Source organism: Salvelinus sp. IW2-2015, unplaced genomic scaffold, assembly GCF_002910315.2.
Source record: "Salvelinus sp. IW2-2015 unplaced genomic scaffold, ASM291031v2 Un_scaffold1108, whole genome shotgun sequence".
Classification (NCBI taxonomy): domain Eukaryota; kingdom Metazoa; phylum Chordata; class Actinopteri; order Salmoniformes; family Salmonidae; genus Salvelinus; species Salvelinus sp. IW2-2015.
In genome coordinates this window covers 66979-87551 of record NW_019942729.1, presented here as the reverse complement: position 1 = coordinate 87551, position 20573 = coordinate 66979, and the positions used below count along the sequence as shown (strand labels likewise).

The window sequence follows — 20573 nt, the reverse complement described above, 5'->3', positions numbered from 1 at the left end:
CCCCTTGTTGTCTGTTTTGAGCCCCTTGTTGTCTGTTTTGGAGCCCTTGTTGTCTGTTTTTTGTCTTTTTGTTTGTCTGTTTGGAGCCCTTTGTTGTCTGTTTGGGAGCCCCTTGTTGTCTGTTTGGGAGCCCCTTGTTGTCTGTTTGGGGAGCCCTTGTTGTCTGTTTGGGGAGCCCCTTGTTGTCTGTTTTGGAGCCCCTTGTTGTCTGTTTTGGAGCCCCTTGTTGTCTGTTTGGAGCCCTTGTTTGTCTGTTTGGAGCCCCTCGTTGTCTGTTTTGGAGCCCCTCGTTGTCTTTTGGGAGCCCCTTGTTGTCTGTTTGGGAGCCCCTTGTTGTCTGTTTGGGAGCCCCTTGTTGTCTGTTTGGGACCCTTGTTGTCTGTTGGGAGCCCCTTGTGTCTGTTGGGAGCCCTTGTTGTCTGTTGGGAGCCCCTTGTTGTCTGTTTGGGAGCCCTTGTTGTCTGTTTGGGAGCCCTTGTTGTCTGTTTGGAGCCCTTGTTGTTGTTTTGGAGCCCCTGTTGTCTGTTTTGGAGCCCCTTGTTGTCTGTTTTGGAGCCCCTTTTGTCTGTTTTGAGCCCCTTGTTGTCTGTTTTTGGAGCCCCTTGTTGTCTGTTTGGAGCCCCTGTTGTCTGTTTGGGAGCCCCTTGTTGTCTGTTTGGGAGCCCCTTGTTGTCTGTTTGGGAGCCCTTGTTCTGTTTGGGACCCCTTGTGTCTGTTTTGGAGCCCCTTGTTGTCTGTTTTGGAGCCCCTTGTTGTCTGTTTGGAAGCCCCTTGTTGTCTGTTTGGGAGCCCCTTGTTGTCTGTTTGGGAGCCCTTGTTGTCTGTTTGGGAGCCCCTTGTTGTCTGTTTGGAGCCCCTTGTTGTCTGTTTTGGAGCCCCTTGTTTCTGTTTGGAGCCCTTGTTGTCTGTGGAGCCCTTGTTGTCTGTTTGGGAGCCCCTTGTTGTCTGTTTGGAGCCCTTGTTGTCTGTTTTGGAGCCCTTTTGCTGTTTGGGAGCCCCTGTTGTCGTTTTGGATGGCCAATGCGCTAGGTGAGTGGGGCTAAAGAACACGCCACTGTAGCTAACAGCACTGAGGAGGAGGAGAAGATGATGAGGAAGAGGAGATGGGTCTGGAGGTCTCTGTGGATGAGGACACTGTGGATGAGTACAGTGAGGCTCCGCGGCAGGCTGCAGGCCATTCTCTGTCCCTGCCCCAGTCCCCCAGCTCCAGTCCTGAAGACTTCAGTCAGGAAGCCAAGCCTGTGTACCAGAGACTACGGCCCAGACGCTTGCAGGAGTTGGAGCACCGCGAGGCCCATTTGTGTGTCCGTCTTTATCTCATCACTCACTGGACGTCGTTACAATTCATCAAGTCATATTTCTTCTGTTTTGGAGCCCCTTGTTGTCTGTTTTGTTGTCTGTTTGGAGCCCCTTGTTGTCTGTTTTGGACTTCGACAGTTGGTGCTGGAAGGAACTATTGTACTGCAGGTCTCCAAAATGAAGACAGGATGCACTTAAGTTAACTACGCAACAATGTGTGTGTTTGTAAGTTACTGTTGTAGGTTTCTCTGCAAAATGTCTGTATAAAGAAAACCACCGAATAAAAACATGCTTCTAGTACCGATCACTACGACTGTTTTATGTACGCCATTTTGTTACAGCATTTTGTTTTCCTCTTTTTAAACTGTGCAATTACTTTTACTCAAAAGACAGCTGGCTCATTCAGAAAAACAGTGCCTTTTATGTCCCTTTGATAATGTATGTAGAAATTGTGCACCAATATGGAATTGTAAAAGCCTGTTATATTTAAATGAAGTGTCATTTTAATATAGACCAGTGGATAATTCAATCAATCTTAGACTTGCTAAAGTGAGAAAGAAAAATCAGAATTGTCCCTCCGTGCACCCTCTGGGACTTCTGGCAAGATGTTTAACCCACTTAACCCCCAAAATGTCTCCTGGTTTCACCGTCATTGTAAAGCCCTAGTTTTTTTGTTGCTTTGAAGATCATTATTTACATTGAGCTCCAAAAGTATTGGGAATGGACACGTGTTGTTGTTGTTTTTGCCTCTGTACTCCAGAACTTTGGATTTGAAATGAAGAATGACGTTGATGTTTAAGTGCCGACTGTCAGCTTTAATTTGAGTTCAGTTTCATCCATATCGGGTGAACCGTTTAGAAATTACAGCACTTTTTGTACATAACCTCCCCCCCCCCCCCCCATTTTTAGGGGACTAAACGTATTGGGACAAATTCACTTATGTATTAAAGTAGTCAAAAGCTTAGTATGTTGGGTCCCCATATTGCTAGAACACAATGATTACATCAAGCTTGTGACTCTACAGACTTATTGGATGCATTTGCTGTTTGTTTTGGATGTTTCAGATTATTTTGTGCCCAATAGAAATTAATGGTAAATCATGTTTTGTGTCACTTTTATTGTAAATAAGAATATAATATGTTTCCAAACACTTCTACATTCATGTGGATGCTACCATTATTACGGATAGTCCTGAATGAATCATGAATAATGATGACTAAGACAGTTACTTGAGGTCATACCCCAAGGTCATGCTAACCTCTCACTATTACAATAACGGGGGAGGTTAGCATTTTATATTATACCCCAAGGTCATGCTAACCTCTCACTATTACAATAACAGGGGAGGTTAGCATTTTATATCATACCCCAAGGTCATGCTAACCTCTCACTATTACAATACCAGGGGAGGTTAGCATTTTATATCATACCCCCAGGTCATGCTAACCTCTCACTATTACAATAACAGGGGAGGTTAGCATTTTATATTATACCCCAGGTCATGCTAACCTCTCACTATTACAATACCAGGGGAAGTTAGCATTCTATATCATACCCCCAGGTCATGCTAACCTCTCACTATTACAATACCAGGGGAGGTTAGCATTTTTTGGGGGTATGATATTTATGCCTCTAACTTTCTCACAACAAGTGTGCCACTGTCCCAATGCTTCTGGAGCTCACTGTATTTCATGTGATGAGCGATTCATTTACATCTGTCCCTCATTTTAAGGTCGACCCTATTACGTGAAATAAACACTCATTTGAATATGGTGAAACTATTCCTTTTAAAATATTGAATATCTATCATGCTGATTAGACCGGGCACAAACATGTTGATTTTGTTTGTCAACACCATAAGCGATCAGGACACACAGGTTGAAATATAAAAAATAAAAAAATTCAAACCAACTTTATTAATTTGGGGACAGGTCGAAACACATGAAACATTCATGGACATTTAGCTAGCTAGTGTGCTGTTGCTAGCTCATTTGTCCTGGGATATAAACATTGGGTAGTTATTTTACCTGAAATGTACAAGGTCCTTCTTTTTCTGGATCATTGTAGAATTATGACCCATGTGTTCTCTACTCTGACAAATAATCCACACATAAAAGGGGAAAAACCTAGTTAGTTCCTAGTAGCCTCTCCTCCTTCAGTCTTCTTCTTCTGTGGATTTTAAATGGCAGTTGGCAACCAACTTTAAGGTGTATTACCACCACAAACTGGACTGGAGTGTGGACGTCAGTTTATCTTTCAATCACCCACGTGGGTATATGCTCCTAAAAACCAATGAGGAGATTTGAGAGGCGGCACTTGCTGCGGGGTCAAAATTAGAACCAAGTTCTATAATAATGCTCGTTGACGCCCCTGAGCAGTGTGGGTGCAATGATTGAATAACATGTATGTGTGCATTTATTTTGCAACGCGAGCGGTGTGGTCAGCATGTAATACTAAAATCATAGTATAAAAGCAGGTGAGCTGGTTTGACTGTTTATGGCCATTTTCTGATGTTTTGTAGTGGACAACTGAAGCGGGTCGAGCATAACACGTGAACCCAGTTACCCATATAGATACACAGGCTAGAAATGTTTTTACATTTGTTAGTCTTTTGTGAAGCTTGCATTCAATTTTCACTCCTTGTTGCACACAACAAGCTTCCATTCCACCTGTCACAAAAGGGGATTTATGGCTGATTTAAAGATTAAATAATCAACCCTGTTACTTTATTGGACACTTTCTAGTATTTTATAAATGTATATAACCTCTTGGGATGTCTTTCATAAAGTTGAACATGTGGTCTTTAAATGGTGGAGCTACCCATATCATATGGTGGAGCGACTCATATCATATGGTGGAACGACCCATATCATACGGTGGAACGACCCATATCATATGGTTTGACGACCCATATCATATGGTTTGACGACCCATATCATATGGTGGAGCGACCCATATCATACGGTGGAATGACCCATATCATATGGTTTGACGACCCATATCATATGGTGAAACGACCCATATCATACGGTGAAGCGACCCATATCATACGGTGAAACGACCCATATCATACGGTGAAACGACCCATATCATAGCGTGAAGCGACCCATATCATACGGTGAAACGACCCATATCATACGGTGAGCGACCCATATCATACGGTGGAACGAACCCATATCATACGGTGGAACGACCCATATCAATACGGTGGAACGACCCATTATCATATGGTGGAGCGACCCATATCATACGGTGGAACGACCCATATATGGTGGAACGACCCATATCATACGGTGAAACGACCCATATCATACGGTGGAACGACCCATATATGGTGGAACGACCCATATACGGTGGAACGACCCGTATCTGTTCTATAAAGGTTTTGTACGCTGCATTTGTATGTTTATTTACCCAAAAATATTATTTCAACAAGTGTTACAGTCGAGTGCATCGCCACTTTATCAAGCATTTGTTTGATGCGTTTACCTATGCTTAATCCAGACTTCTACAGATTTTGCGCATTACACATTTCTACTTTTTGTAATGCAGTATTTTGTATACAGTATAACTTTTTGTATATAGTCATTTGAAAGGTTACAATGAATAATTGTACAAGATGCTTTATCAAGCCGTTAACTGCTCGTGCTGCTCGTTTTAACGAGGATGAGTCCCTCGTCTTTATCTATAGCTTGACTGACACTTAGGCATTTGTATTGTATAGGGAAGTGTCTGGATGTTATTCAATGGAGGTGTGCTACAAACCTACACTTCAACCAAACATCATCCTTCTCTTTTTATGCATTTACCTGGAAGGTACTTGGTCAGGGAGGTGACCAAGAACCCGATGGTCACTCTGACAGAGGTCCAGAGGTCCTCTGTGGAGATGGGAGAACCTTCCAGAAGGACAACCATTTCTGCAGCACTCCACCGATCAGGCCTTTATGGTAGTGTGGCCAGACGGAAGCCACTCCTCAGTAAAAGGCACATGACAGCCCGCTCGGTGTTTGCCAAGAGGCACCGAATCGACTCTCAGACTGTGAGAAATAAGATTCTCTGGTCTGATGAAACCAAGATTGAACTATTTGGCCTGAATGCCACGCGTCATATCTGGAGGAAACCTGGCATTTTATGTAATTGATTTTAGAATAAGGCTGTAACGTAACAAAATGTGGAAAAAGTCAAGGGGTCTGAATACTTTCTGAATGACCTGTAGTTTAGAAATGATCACATCTAAAATGGTGAAAGAAAAGACGTTTTCAGATGTTAACAGAACGTGGAATTGATCCTATTAAACACAACAACTTCAAGTGAGGACAAGGCAGATCTGATTTTCTTTTAAAAAGGACGTTCTTGCCTACTTCCTCCATATTTCATTAAACACACACAAAAAAGTAGTGTATAGTACCAGTATTTAGCTTCAACACACACAAAAACATATATATATATAATTAACTACTGAAAACACTACCAAGATTGGAATTTACGCTGAAAAGAAAACCGAAACATGTAAAGTGTTGGTCCCTTGTTTCATGAGTAAAAGAAAATAATCCTAAACATTTTCCATTGGCACAAAAAAAGCTTATTGATCTAAAATGGGTTTACATCCATGTTAGTGAGCTTGTATCCTTTGCCAATATAATCCTTCCACCTGACAGAAGGTGTGACAGGTGTATTTCTGTCTTTAATAAATCCCTTTTGTGGTGAAAAACTCATTCTGATTGGCTGGGCCTGGCTCCCCGGTGGGTGGGCCTGTGAAATCAATAGATATGGCCCTAATGAATTTATTTCAATGGACAGATTTCCTTATATGGACTGTTGCGTTTATATATTTTTTCCAGTGTAGTTCCACTACCACCGTGCTAACGCAACATTCAGTTTGATTACTTGTTGAATTACATGTTGTTCACTACTCCCCAACACTGCAGGCAGCTTATTTTCACCACAGCAGAACTGTTTATTTTGTGAGAAATCACGTGTTTACCTTCCTAACAGAACACATACCGTAAGCATGGTTCCCAGGGTTCAACCTTTATCCCGTCATTCCTCAGTGACATGGACACCTCTGTCTTCCTTCATGTCTGGATGTTTCACATGTCAACGTCTCCCTCTTACGTCTCTTATCCATACGTGTCTCCTCAAAGTTTCAAAGGACTATCTGTAGTCTTCAATGTAAAGAAATACCGCTTCAATTTTCACTGGGATTTTCAAGGTCGTATCACCATCTCCCTGATATTATCAACTCAGTAGTGCTTCCTTCTCCTCTTATCTGAGATTTAAACAATTATTCCCTCTCTCAACGCTAACATTCCCATGCTAATGGTTGTATTTGGGACCCAACGCTAACATTCCATACTAATGGTTGTATCTGGGACCCAACGCTAACTTTCCCATACTAATGGTTCATCTGGACTCAACGCTAACATTCCCATACTAATGGTTCTATCTGGGACTCAACGCTAAACATTCCCATACTAATGGTTCTATCTGGGACCCAACGCTAACATTCCCATACTAATGGTTCTATTCTGGGACCAACGCTAACATTCCCATGCTAATGGTTCTATCTGGGACCAACGCTAACATTCCCATGCTAATGGTTGTATCTGGGACCCAACGCTAACATTCCCATGCTAATGGTTGTATCTGGGACCCAACGCTAAACATTCCCATGCTAATGGTTGTATCTGGGACCCAACGCTAACATTCCCATACTAATGGTTCTATCTGGGACCCAACGCTAACATTCCCATGCTAATGGTTGTATCTGGGACCAACGCTAACATTCCCATGCTAATGGTTGTATCTGGGACCCAACGCTAACATTCCCATGCTAATGGTTGTATCTGGGACCCAACGCTAACATTCCCATGCTAATGGTTCTATCTGGGACCCAACGCTAAACATTCCCATGCTAATGGTTGTATCTGGGACCCAACGCTAACATTCCCATGCTAATGGTTCTATCTGGGACCCAACGCTAACATTCCCATGCAAATGGTTCTATCTGGGACCCAACGCTAACATTCCCATACTAATGGTTGTATCTGGGACCCACCGCTAACATTCCCATGCTAATGGTTGTATTGGACCCAACGCTAACATTCCCATGCTAATGGTTGTATCTGGGACCAACGCTAACATTCCCATGCTAATGGTTCTATCTGGGACCCAACGCTAACATTCCCATGCTAATGGTTGTATCTGGGACCAAACGCTAACATTCCCATACTAATGGTTGTATCTGGGACCCAACGCTAACATTCCCATACTAATGGTTCTATCTGGGACTCAACGCTAACATTCCCATACTAATGGTTCTATCTGGGACCCAACGCTAACATTCCCATGCTAATGGTTCTATCTGGGACCCAACGCTAACATTCCCATGCTAATGGTTCTATCTGGGACCCAACGCTAACATTCCCATACTAATGGTTGTATCTGGGACCCACCGCTAACATTCCCATGCTAATGGTTGTATCTGGGACCCAACGCTAACATTCCATGCTAATGGTTCTATCTGGGACCAACGCTAACATTCCCATGCTAATGGTTCTATCTGGGACCCAACGCTAACATTCCCATACTAATGGTTTGTATCTGGGACCCAACGCTAACATTCCCATACTAATGGTTGTATCTGGGACCCAACGCTAACATTCCCATACTAATGGTTGTATCTGGGACCCAACGCTAACATTCCCATACTAATGGTTCTATCTGGGACTCAATGCTAACATTCCCATACTAATGGTTCTATCTGGGACCCAACGCTAACATTCCCATACTAATGGTTCTATCTGGGACCCAATGCTAACATTCCCATGCTATGGTTCTATCTGGGACCCAACGCTAACATTCCCATACTAATGGTTCTATCTGAGACCCAATGCTAACATTCCCATACTAATGGTTCTATCTGGGCCCAACGCTAACATTCCCATACTAATGTTCTATCTGGGACCCAATGCTAACATTCCCATACTAATGGTTCTATCTGGGACCCAATGCTAACATTCCCATGCTATGGTTCTATCTGGGATCCAACATTAACATTCCCATAATATTTTTATGTTTTATTTAACCTTTATTTAACTAGGCAACTCAGTTAAGAACAAATTCTTATTTACAATGACGGCCTACCGGGGAACAGTGGGTTAACTTCCTTGTTCAGGGGCAGAACAACAGATATTTACTTTGTCAGCTCGGGGATTTGATCCAGCAATCTTTCGGTTACTGGCCAAACGCTCTAACCATAGGCTATCTGCGCCCTTAATGATGCTTATACATTCTCATTCTGATCTGACAACGCCAAAGACCACTCTGCTGGGAAGAACTCCCAAATGATGGATCTACTAACTAGAATGGTGCTGACGGCATTCCAGTTGGTGATTGATTGTGAAAGGTCTGCCCCTCCCGGCTTACCACCATACACACTGAGGACATTTCCCAGGGTTCAACCTTTATCCCGTCATTCCTCAGTGACTGGACACCTCTGTCTTCCTTCATGTCTGGATGTTTCACATGTCAACGTCTCCCTCTTATCGTCTCTTATTCCATACGTGTCTCGTCAAAGTTTCAAAGGACTATCTTGTTGTGTTCAACGTAAAGAAATACCGCTTCAATTTTCACCATCTCCCTGATATTATCAACTCAGTGGTGCTTCCTTCTCCTCTTATCTGAGGTTTAAAACATTATTCTCTCTCTGTTTCTCTATCTCTGTTTCTCTATCTCTGTTTCTCTCTCTGTTTCTCTCGCTCTGTTTCTCTCGCTCTGTTTCTCTCGCTCTGTTTCTCTCTGTTTCTCTCTGTTTCTCTCTCTCTGTTTCTCTCTCTCTGTTTATCTCTCTCTCTGTTTCTCTCTCTGTCTCTCTGTTTCTCTCTGTGTATCTGTCTCTGTTTCTCTCACTCTCTCTATCTCTCTCTCTCTCTCTCTCTCTCTGTTTCTCTCTCTGTTTCTCTCTCTGTTTCCAAATAAAACATGCTTTATTGGCATGACACATCGATACATATTGCCAAACACAATGTTACATTAGAAAATAGAACAATTAACAATAAAAATATATATATACAGGTTATGGAAAACAACGAATAACAAATAATGCTTCTCTCCCTCACCTCTCTCTCTCACCCCCTTCTCTCTCTCCCTCACCTTCTCTCTCTCTCACCCCTTCTCTCTCTCTCACCCCTTCTCTCTCTCTCACCCCCTTCTCTCTCTCTCACCCCCTTCTCTCTCTTCACCTTCTTCTCTTTCTCTCACCCCTTCTCCTTTCACCCCTTCTCTCTCTCTCACCCCTTCTCTCTCTCTCACCCCCTTCTCTCTTTCTCTCACCCCTTCTCTCTCTCTCTCAATCCCCCACCACTTTTTATCTCCAAGTCGAGTGCTGAAGGTAGAGGACATTCTGAAGGATGATGAGACTCTGACGTCCTTTCTTCTCAGGGACGTTCCTCTGTTAGTCTGTGTTCAATGAGCTGGCCAACGCCAAGATCAGGCCCAAGCAGGTGCGACTAGGCCTTACTGGACCTAGAGTGTTCTGCTCTGTTCATATTTAGACAGTCTGTAGCACACATTCCATCACCCTGACTTTCCCATCTGACTATTAGCTAAGGATTTATCCAGCCAGCACATTTTCCTGGGTGATAGCCACGCTGGCTGAATTACACAGCAGCCCTGAGAAAGACCGTTTGCGTTTATGAAAGTTCAGGACAGGATCTTTATTTTAAAGCTGTGGTCAAAATAGGTATTGGGATACTGATGTCATTACACACAGTAGTGGCACACCCTCAGGAGGCTGAAAAGATTTGTCATGGGCCCTCAGATCCTCAAGTTTTTCAGCTGCACCATTGAGAGCATCTTGACTGGCTGCATCACCGCTTGGTATGGCAACTGCTTGGCGTCCGACCACAAGGCGAGCTCCCTGCCATCCAAGACCTCTATACCAGGTGGTGTCAGAGGAAGGCCCTAAAAATTTGTCAGAGACTCCAGCCACCCAAGTAAACTGCTGTCTCTGCTACCGAACGACAAGCGGTACTGATGCACCAAGCCTGGAACCAAAAGGACCTTGTTCAGCTTCTACCACCAAGCCATAAGACTGCTAAATAGTTAGTTAAATAGTTAGTCTGGGTAGCTATTTGGTTAACTATTTAACAATCTGCATTGGCCATTTTTGCACAAACTTTTTAAAATCATGACATATGCTACTACTGTTTATTATCTGACACTTTACTCCTAGTTATATGTACATATCTACCTCAATTACCTGGTACCCCTGCACATCAACTCAGTACTATTATCCTGTGTATATAACCTAGTTATCATTGACTCAGTACTGGTACCCTGTGTATATAGCCTAGTTATCATTACTCAGTACTGGTACCCTGTGTATATANCCTAGTTATCATTACTCAGTACTGGTACCCTGTGTATATAACCTAGTTATCATTGACTCAGTACTGGTACCCTGTGTATATAACCTAGTTATCATTGACTCAGTACTGGTACCCTGTGTATATAACCTAGTTATTGTTACTCAATGTGTGTTCATTCTTCGTTATCTTTCTATTATTAAATTGTTTCTCTCTGCATTGTTGTGAAGAGCCTGTAAGCATGTTCACTGTTAGTCTACACCTGTTGTTCACAAAGCATCATTTGGAGAGGTGAGCTGAGACCAAGTCATCCACATGATGAACCAGTATGGAGAGATGAGCTGGTCAGGACTGGGACAGGAATGGACTGGGTTAGGAATGGACTGGGACAGGAATGGACTGGGACAGGAATGGACTGGGTTAGGAATGGACTGGGACAGGAATGGACTGGGATGGACCTGGACTGGGACAGGAATGGACTGGGATGGACCTGGACTGGGATGGACCTGGACTGGGACAGGAATGGACTGGGCTGGAGCTGTTCTGGACCTGGGCTGGGATGGACCTGGGCTGGGATGGACCTGGGCTGGGATGGACCTGGGCTGGACTAAGCTGGACTGGGATGGACCGGGCTAGATATTAATGAGTACCAGACAAAAACACCTGTGTGATATGCGCATACGATTGCTGTTTGGACTTCTAATTTTCCCTCTACTAAAGACAAATCTGCTCAGGAGGGTTAGTCGGAGAAAAACAAGGAAAGCTGTCAGTCTCTTTTGTGCCCCTTCACTGTCTCTCCTATAACCTTCCATCTGAATTGGCCTTCACTGTCTCTCCTAGGACCCTCCATCTGAGTGGGCCTTCACTGTCTCTCCTAGAACCTTCCATCTGAGTTGGCCTTCACTGTCTCTCCTAGGACCCTCCATCTGAGTTGGCCTTCACTGTCTCTCCTAGGACCCTCCATCTGAGTTGGCCTTCACTGTCTCTCCTAGGATCCTCCATCTGAGTTGGCCTTCAATGTCTCCTAGGACCCTCCATCTGAGTGGGCCTTCACTGTCTCTCCTAGGACCCTCCATCTGAGTTGGCCTTCACTGTCTCTCCTAGGACCCTCCATCTGAGTTGGTCTTCACTGTCTCTCCTAGGACCCTCCATCTGAGTGGGCCTTCACTGTCTCTCCTAGGACCCTCCATCTGAGTGGGCCTTCAGGGTGAGTGGGTGAGGCCTCGTGCCCTAGGGGGTAGTAGGAAGGGGAAAAAAGAGGGCACCCTGTTCCTCTCTGTGGATCGCACGCCCTCTCTGTCTGTCTCCTCTGAGGCTAACTGCACTTCAGTGTGACAGAGCAAACCGGCCTTGTTGAGCCCGATTAGCTACAGGTTTCAGTCTGACCACCCTCCCTTTCAGCTCCGCCACAATGAACGCAGTCTACGGAATCCCATGGGCTGGTGTACACAGGAACAGGAATGGGAGAAGCTGATTGAAGAGCGTAACAAAATGTTTTGTCATTGGATGCTACAATGTACTGTAGGGATGATGGTTTGCCAACTAATTAGTGTGTGTGATATGTTATGCAGTCTTATTGAGAGAATGTGTGTGTGTTCATCTCAGTTGTCCCCCCTGGGCCCATTCTGGTAATTGGCAGTGTTGAAGCTCAATCAGACACGCTGTGTCTGCAATAGGAAACCTGATGGTGAGGTGTCAGAGGAGATGAGACTGGCCCCCTGGGCTGTTTCCATGTTCACATCCACACACACACTTGGCCCCAAATAGGACGTGGTGGTGGTGGGGTGTGTGTGTAGACCATCGGGCCTAAGGAGGGTTGGCAGGTGTACAGCTCAGCCCAGGATACTGACGGGCGGTGTATCTGCACGGTGGTGGCACCTGAACAGAACCTCTGCTCCAGAGACGCCAAGGGAAGACAGCTCCGCCAGCTACTGGAGAAGGTCACACACAAAGCAATACAGACACATACAGTACATACTCTATCAGGGCCGGTTCCAGGCATAATCGACCGCTTAGGGCCCTGTGTCTGCTAGGGGGCCCCCAATCAATGCATGAGTGTGTCTGTGTTCTAGGATCAGTGTGTTTCATATAGAACATATTACTCTTCCTCATAAAGAAACCAAAATGATATTAAAGTATACTGTTAACCCTTCCAGGTTCAAATATCTATTAATACCTACATACCAAGGGGTCTAGCTACAGACACTAAATACCAAGGGGTCTAACTACAGACACTAATACATAAATACCAAGGGGTCTAGCTAAGACAACTAAATACAAGGGGTCTAGCTAAGACACTAAATACCAAGGGGTCTAACTACAGACACTAATACATAAATACCAAAGGGGTCTAGCTACAGACACTAATAATAATACCAAGGGGTCTAAGTCTACAGACACTAATACATAAATACCAAGGGGTCTAGCTACAGACACTAATACATAAATACCAAGGGTCTAGCTACAGACACTAATACATAATACCAAGGGGTCTAGCTACAGACACTAATACATAAATACCAAGGGTCTAGCTACAGACACTAATACATAAATACCAAGGGGTCTAGCTACAGACAGTAATACATAAATACCAAGGGGTCTAACTACAGACACTAAATACCAAGGGTCAGCTAAACAGTAACACTAAATACCAAGGGGTCTAGCTACGACACTAAATACCAAGGGGTCTAGCTACAGACACTAAATACCAAGGGTCTAACTACAGACACTAATACATAAATACCAAGGGTCTAGCTACAGACACTAAATACCAAGGGGTCTAACTACAGACACTAATACATAAATCCCAAGGGGTCTAACTACAGACACTAATACATAAATACAAGGGTCTAGCTACAGACACTAAATACCAAGGGTCTAACTACAGACACTAATACATAAACAAGGGTCTAGTACAGAACTAAATACCAAGGGGGTCTAACTACAGACACTAATACATAAATCCAAGGGTCTAGCTACAGACACTAAATACCAAGGGTCTAACTACAGACACTAATACAATAATACAAGGGTCTAGCTACAGACACTAAATACCAAGGGGCTAGCTACGACACTAATACATAATACCAAGGGTCTAGCTACAGACACTAATACATAAATACCAAGGGGTCTAGCTACAGACACTAATACATAAATACCAAGGGTCTAGCTACGACACTAAATACCAAGGGTCTAGCTACAGACACTAAAATACCAAGGGGTCTAGCTACAGACACTAATACATAAATACCAAGGGTCTAGCTACAGACACTAATACATAAATACCAGGGGTCTAGCTACAGACACTAATACATAAATACCAAGGGTCTAGCTACAGACACTAAACTACAAGGTCTAGCTAAGACATAATACCAAGGGTCTAGCTACAGACACTAAATACCAAGGGGTCTAGCTACAGACCATAATACATAATACCAAGGGGTCTAGCTACAGACACTAATACATAAATACCAAGGGGTCTAGCTACAGACACTAATACATAAATACAAGGGTCTAGCTACAGACACTAAATACCAAGGGGTCAGCTACAGACACTAAATACCAAGGGGTCTAGCTACAGACACTAATACATAAATACCAAGGGGTCTAGCTACAGACACTAATAACAAGGGTCTAGCTACAGACACTAATACATAAATACCAAGGGGTCTAGCTACAGACACTAATCATAAATACCAAGGGGTCTAACTACAGACACTAATACATAAATACCAAGGGTCTAGCTACAGACACTAAAATACAAGGGGTCTAGCTACAGACACTAATACTAAATACCAAGGGGTCTAGCTACAGACACTAATACATAAATACCAAGGGGTCTAGCTACAGACACTAATACATAAATACCAAGGGTCTAGCTACAGACACTAAATACCAAGGGTCTAGCTACAGACACTAAATACATAAATACCAAGGGGTCTAACTACAGACACTAAATACCAAGGGGTCTAGCTACAGACACTAATACATAAATACCAAGGGGTCTAGCTACAGACACTAATACATAAATACCAAGGGGTCTAGCTACAGACACTATACATAAATACCAAGGGGTCTAACTACAGACACTAATACATAAATACAAGGGTCTAACAATACAGCACTAAATAAAGGGTCTAGCTACAGACACTAAATACTAAATACCAGGGGTCTAGCTACAGACACTAATACAAAATACCAAGGGGTCTAACTACAGACACTAAATAACCAAGGGGTCTAGCTACAGACACTAATACATAAATACAAGGGTCTAGCTACAGACACTAAATACCAAGGGGTCTAGCTACAGACACTAATACATAATTACCAAGGGGTCTAGCTACAGACACTAATACATAAATACCAAGGGGTCTAGCTACAGACACTAATACATAAATACCAAGGGTCTAGCTACAGACACTAATACATAAATACCAAGGGTCTACTACAGAAGACACTAATACATAAAATACAAGGGTCTAGCTACAGACACTAATACATAAATAAGGGGTCTAGCTACAGACACTAATACATATACAAGGGTCTAGCTACAGACACTAATACATAAATACCATTAAAATACCTGCTGTGGTTATTTTACAGATGACAGTGTTTGATTGTAATTTCACCTAATTTTTTCTCTCCTCTCTCTCTTTCCCACCTTTCCTTTCCCCCTATCATCTCTCTCTCTTTCCCACCTTTCCTCTTCCCCTATCATCTCTCTCACTTTCCACCTTTCCCCTTCCCCTATCATCTCTCTCACTTCCCCACCTTTCCCCATCCTCTCTATTTTCCACCTTTCATCTTTCCATTTATTTTCTCCTTCCTGTTTCCTCCTTCCTCTCTTTCTCTTCTCCTCCCCTAGCTTCATGCTGACGTTGAACTGTTGCTTCCTATCTTGATGGAGCAGGTGAAGGGTCTACTGTGTGTCCAGGTGTGTGAAGGGTCTACTGTGTGTCCAGGTGGGTGAGGGTTCTACTGTGTGTCTATGATGGTGAGGGGTCTACTGTGTGTCTATGATGGTGAGGGGTCTACTGTGTGTCTATGACGGTGAAGGGTCTACTGTGTGTCTATGACGGTGAAGGGTCTACTGTGTGTCTAGGTGGGTGAAGGGTCTACTGTGTGCTTGATGGTGAAGGGTCTACTGTGTGTCTGGGACAGTGAAGGGTCTACTGTGTCTATAATGGTGAAGGGTCTATGTGTGTCTAGGTGGGTGAAGGGTCTACTGTGTGTCTATGATGGTGAAGGGTCTACTGTGTGTCTATGATGGTGAGGGCCTACTGTGTGTCTATGACGGTGAAGGGTCTACTGTGTGTCTATGATGGGTGAAGGGTCTACTGTGTCTATAATGGTGAAGGGTCTACTGTGTGTTATGATGGTGAAGGTCTACTGTGTGTTAGTGGGTGAAGGGTCTACTGTGTGTCTGAGACGGTGAAGGGTCTACTGTGTGTCTATGATGTGACGGGTCTACTGTGTGTCTATGATGGTGAAGGTCTACTGTGTGTCTATGATGGTGAAGGGTCTACTGTGTGTTATGATGGTTTGAGGGGGTCTACTGTGTGTCTATGATGGTGAAGGGTCTACTGTGTGTCTATGATGGGTGAAGGGTCTACTGTGTGTCTATGATGGTGAAGGGTCTACTGTGTGTCTATGATGGTGAAGGGTCTACTGTGTGTCTTATGATGGTGAAGGGTCTACTGTGTGTCTATGATGGTGAAGGGTCTACTGTGTGTCTTGATGTGAAGGGTCTACTGGTGTGTCAATGATGGTGAAGGGTCTACTGTGTGTCTATGATGGTGAAGGTCTACTGTGTGTCTATGATGGTGAAGGGTCTACTGTGTGTTCTATGATGGTGAAGGGTCTACTGTGTGTCTATGATGTGAAGCGGTCTACTGTGTGTCTATGAATGGTGAAGGGTCTAACTGTGTGTCTGGGGACAGTGAAGGGGTCTACTGTTTTGTCTATAATGGTGAAGGGTCTACTGTGTGTCTAGGTGGGTGAAGGGTCTACTGTGTGTCTATGATGGTGAAGGGTCTACTGTGTGTCTATGATGGTGAAGGGTCTACTGTGTGTCTATGATGGTGAAGGGTTCTACTGTGTGTCTATGATGGTGAAGGGGTCTACTGGTGTGTCTATGATGGTGAAGGTCTACTGTGTGGTTCTAGGTGGGTGAAGGGTCTACTGTGTGTCTATGATGGTGAAGGGTCTACTGTGTTGTCTATGATGGTGAAGGGTCTACTGTGTGTCAGTGGGTGAGGGTCTACGGGTGTGTCTATGATGGGGTTGAAGGGTCTACTGTGTGTCTATGATGGTGAAGGGTCTACTGTGTGTCTATGATGGTGAAGGTCTACTGTGTGTCTATGGTGAAGGTCTACTGTGTGTCTAGAGTGAAGGTCTACTGTGTGTCTATGATGTGAAGGGTCTACTGTGTGTCTATAATGGTAGAAGGGTCTACTGTGTGTCTATGATGGTGAAGGGTCCTAACTGTGTGTCTATGATGGTGAAGGGTCTACTGTGTGTCTATGATGGTGAAGGGTCTACTGTGTGTCTATGATGGTGAAGGGTCTACTGTGTGTCTATGACGGTGAAGAGAATCATCCTAGAGAAGAAGCTCATGCTCAAAGAGACTCTGAAGGCCATGGGGTCACCAACGGGCTCTTGGGGGTCACATGGTTCATATACTACTTCCTCGTGATGGCTTCCAGCACCTCCATGTCCACTGGGATCCTCATGGTGAGGAGAGAGGAAGGGAGGGAGGGAAGGAAGGGAGGGAGGGAAGGAGAGAGGAAGAAAGGGAGGGAAGTGTGGGAGAGGTGGAGGTACACCTGGTTCATAGCTTCCTTGTGATGTTTGCCAGCACCGCCCTTCTCACTGGGATCATCATGGTCAGTCCTAGTTGGGCCCATGTTGTAAATTACCAAAATGACTAGTTGGTCAATGAGTAGCCCTTTCCTGCAGTCAAATTATCAAATTGCCCTCTAGTGGCCTCATGGATGGAATGTTATTTTTATTTACACCGAAAATCTGGTGTTTCTATGTCAAACAGTTTTGTTATTTTTCAGTCATCACCTTGTGATGTATATAAAGTGTAATAATGGGATGAAAACTCAAAATGGAATACATTTCAACTCCATATCTGACACAGTACAGGTCTTCTGTTTGTAAGCCGTGTGTGTGAGGTGTAAACTTTTGTTTAAGACTACCAAGAAACACTCTGTGTGTCCCTGATTTAGCCCACTGAAGTAAAAGGTCGCGCAGCGGTCTAATGCACTGCATCTCAGTGCAGAGGTGTCACTACAGTTCCTGGTTCAAATCCAGGCTGTATCACATCCGGCCATGATTGGGAGTCCCATAGGGCGGTGCGCAATTGGCCCAGCGTCGTCCGGGTTTGGCCGTCATTGTAAATAAAATAAAAAATATTAACTGACTTGCCTAGTTAAATAAAGGTTCAATTAAACATTTTTTTTTTTACACATTGCTTTACAGAGCAGAACCATTTAGATAGCAGTTTGGAGTGTACTGTTGTGACCTCTAGTGGAAGATTAGGGGAATGAAATGTTCAACTTTTGCCACCATAAATTTGTAATAATAACTGATGTGATGTCACCCTGTATATTCGTGTTTGTAAATCAAGTAAATAAGGACTAACTCTAAACACTAACAAAACCAATGGATGCTTTATTCTGTCCAGGGTGGTAAGGTGTTGAACTACAGCAATCGTCTGATCCTGTTCCTCTTCCTGCTAACCTTCACCACGGCAACCATCATGCAGGGTTTCCCGCTGAGGAGACTGAAGTACCAGGACCAACGAGAGAGGCTAGGGAAGGGGAAAACAGAGGAGGAGGAAACGGTACATTGAGAAAAAGAGGGTAAATAACTTTCTTCAGGCAGTCAAACATTCAAATCATCTTGACTTCTTTTCAGAAAATAACTAAGTGGAGTTAAAAAAAAAAAAAAGTACTGTACATATCAGGGCCATAGACTTTGACTCAGATGCTCTCTCTCTCCCGCAGCAGCGAGTGTAGTGACCACTCCATCAGACCACACTAGATATAGGTAACTAGTCCCTCAGTCCACACTAGATCAGGTGACTATTAATCAGACCACACTAGAGAGAGAGAATGCGACCTGTCAGGTAGGACGACTCCAAGCGTGGGCCGCCGGAGATGCCCCATCGGAGAGGGTGGAGAGGAGGATCTGATGGTTCACAGTATCGAAGGCAGCCGATAGGTCTAGAAGGATGAGAGCAGAGGAGAGAGAGTTAGCTTTTAGCAGTGCGGAGCGCTCCGTGATACAGAGAAGAAGCAGTCTCAGTTGAATGACTAGTCTTGAAACCTGACTGATTTGGATCAAGAAGGTCATTCTGAGAGACATAGCGGGAGAGCTGCCAAGGACGGCCACGTTCAAGTGTTTTGGACGAGAAGAAAGAAAGAGAAGGGATACTGGTCTGTAGTTGTTGACATCGGAGGGATCGAGTGTAGGTTTTTTCAGAAGGGTGCAACTCTCGCTCTCTCTGAAGACCGGAAGGGACGTAGCCAGCGGTCAGGGATGAGTGATGAGCGAGGTGAGGTAAGGGAGAAGGTCTCCGGAAATGGTCTGGAGAAGAGAGGAGGGGATAGGGTAAGCGGGCAGGTTGTTGGGCGGCCGGCCGTCACAAGACGCCGAGATTTCATCTGGAGAGAGAGGGGAGAAAGAGGTCAGAGCACAGGGTAGGGCAGTGTGAGCAGAACCACGGTGTCGTGTGACTTAGCAAACGAGATCGGATGTCGTCGACCTTCTTTTTCAAAATGGTTGACTGAAGTCATCTGCAGAGAGGGGAGAGGGGGGGGGGGGGGGGGGGGGGGGGGGGGGCGGGGGGGGGGGGGGGGGGGAGGGGGAGGAGGATTCAGGAGGAGGAGAAGGTGGCAAAGAGTTCCCTAGGTTGAGAGGCAGATGTCTTGGAATTTAGAGTTAGGCAAAGTGGCTTTGAGCAGCAGAACAGAAGAGGAAAATGTAGAGAGGAGGATGTGAAAGGATGCCAGGTCCGCAGGGAGGCGAGTTTTCCTCCATTCCGCTCGGCTGCCCGGAGCCCTGTTCTGTGAGCTCAGCCGCAATGAGTCGTCGAGCCACGGAGCGGGAGGGGAGGACCGAGCCGGCCTGGAGGATAGGGGACACATTAGAGAATCAAAGGATGCAGAAAGGGAGGAGAGGAAGGGATTGAGGGAGGCAGAATCAGGAGACTAGGTTGGAGAAGGTTGAGCAGAGGGAAGAGATGATAGGATGGGAAGAGGAGAGGGTAGCGGGGGAGAGAGAGGCGTAAGGTTTGGGACGGCGCGATATCCATCCGAGTTAGGGGCAGTGGTGGGAGAGTGTTGATGATGAGAGCCGAGAGGGAAAAAGGATACAAACAGGTAGTTGGTCGGAGGACTTGGGAGGGGAGTTGCATGGAGGCTTCAGTGTGAAAGAAACAGGCATCTACGTAAAGATGACAGTCGCAGCGTATTTGCCTGGCCTTGTGAGTAGGGGGGGGAAGGTGAGAGGGTGAGGTCAAAAGAGGAGCAGGAGTGAAAGAAGGAGGCAGAGAAGGAAATGAGTCAAAGAGACGTGGGGAGGTTAAAGTTCGCCAGAACTGTGAGCAGGTGAGCGTCCTCAGAAAGGACTTATCAAGGCATCCAAGCTCATTGATGAACTCTCCGAGGGAACCTGGAGGGCGATAAATGAATAAGGATGTTAAGCTTGAAAGGCGCTGGTAACTGTGACAGCCATGGAATTCAAAGGAGCGATACAGCAGATGGGTAAGGGGAGAAAGAGAGAAATCACTTGGAGAGATGAGGATCCCCGGTGCCACCACCCCGCTGACCAGAAGCTCTCGGGGTGTGCGAGAACACCTGGGCGGAACGAAGAGAGAGCAGTAGGAGTAGGCAAGTG

The 20573-nt window shown here is 44.8% G+C and overlaps 1 protein-coding gene across 1 annotated transcript in view; it reads left to right on the top strand.

Moving 5' to 3' along the window:
* The window catches only part of LOC112069733 (rho GTPase-activating protein 29), a 99100-nt gene extending 80575 nt beyond the window's left edge, over window positions 1-18525 (top strand). Inside the window, exons 23-26 of the mRNA XM_070438677.1 lie at window positions 977-1029; window positions 1078-1351; window positions 17201-17399; window positions 18358-18525. Coding sequence (XP_070294778.1) covers window positions 977-1029; window positions 1078-1351; window positions 17201-17399; window positions 18358-18525 — 694 coding nt within the window. The remainder of the gene's footprint in view (window positions 1-976; window positions 1030-1077; window positions 1352-17200; window positions 17400-18357) is intronic.
* Window positions 18526-20573: the final 2048 nt, after the last annotated feature.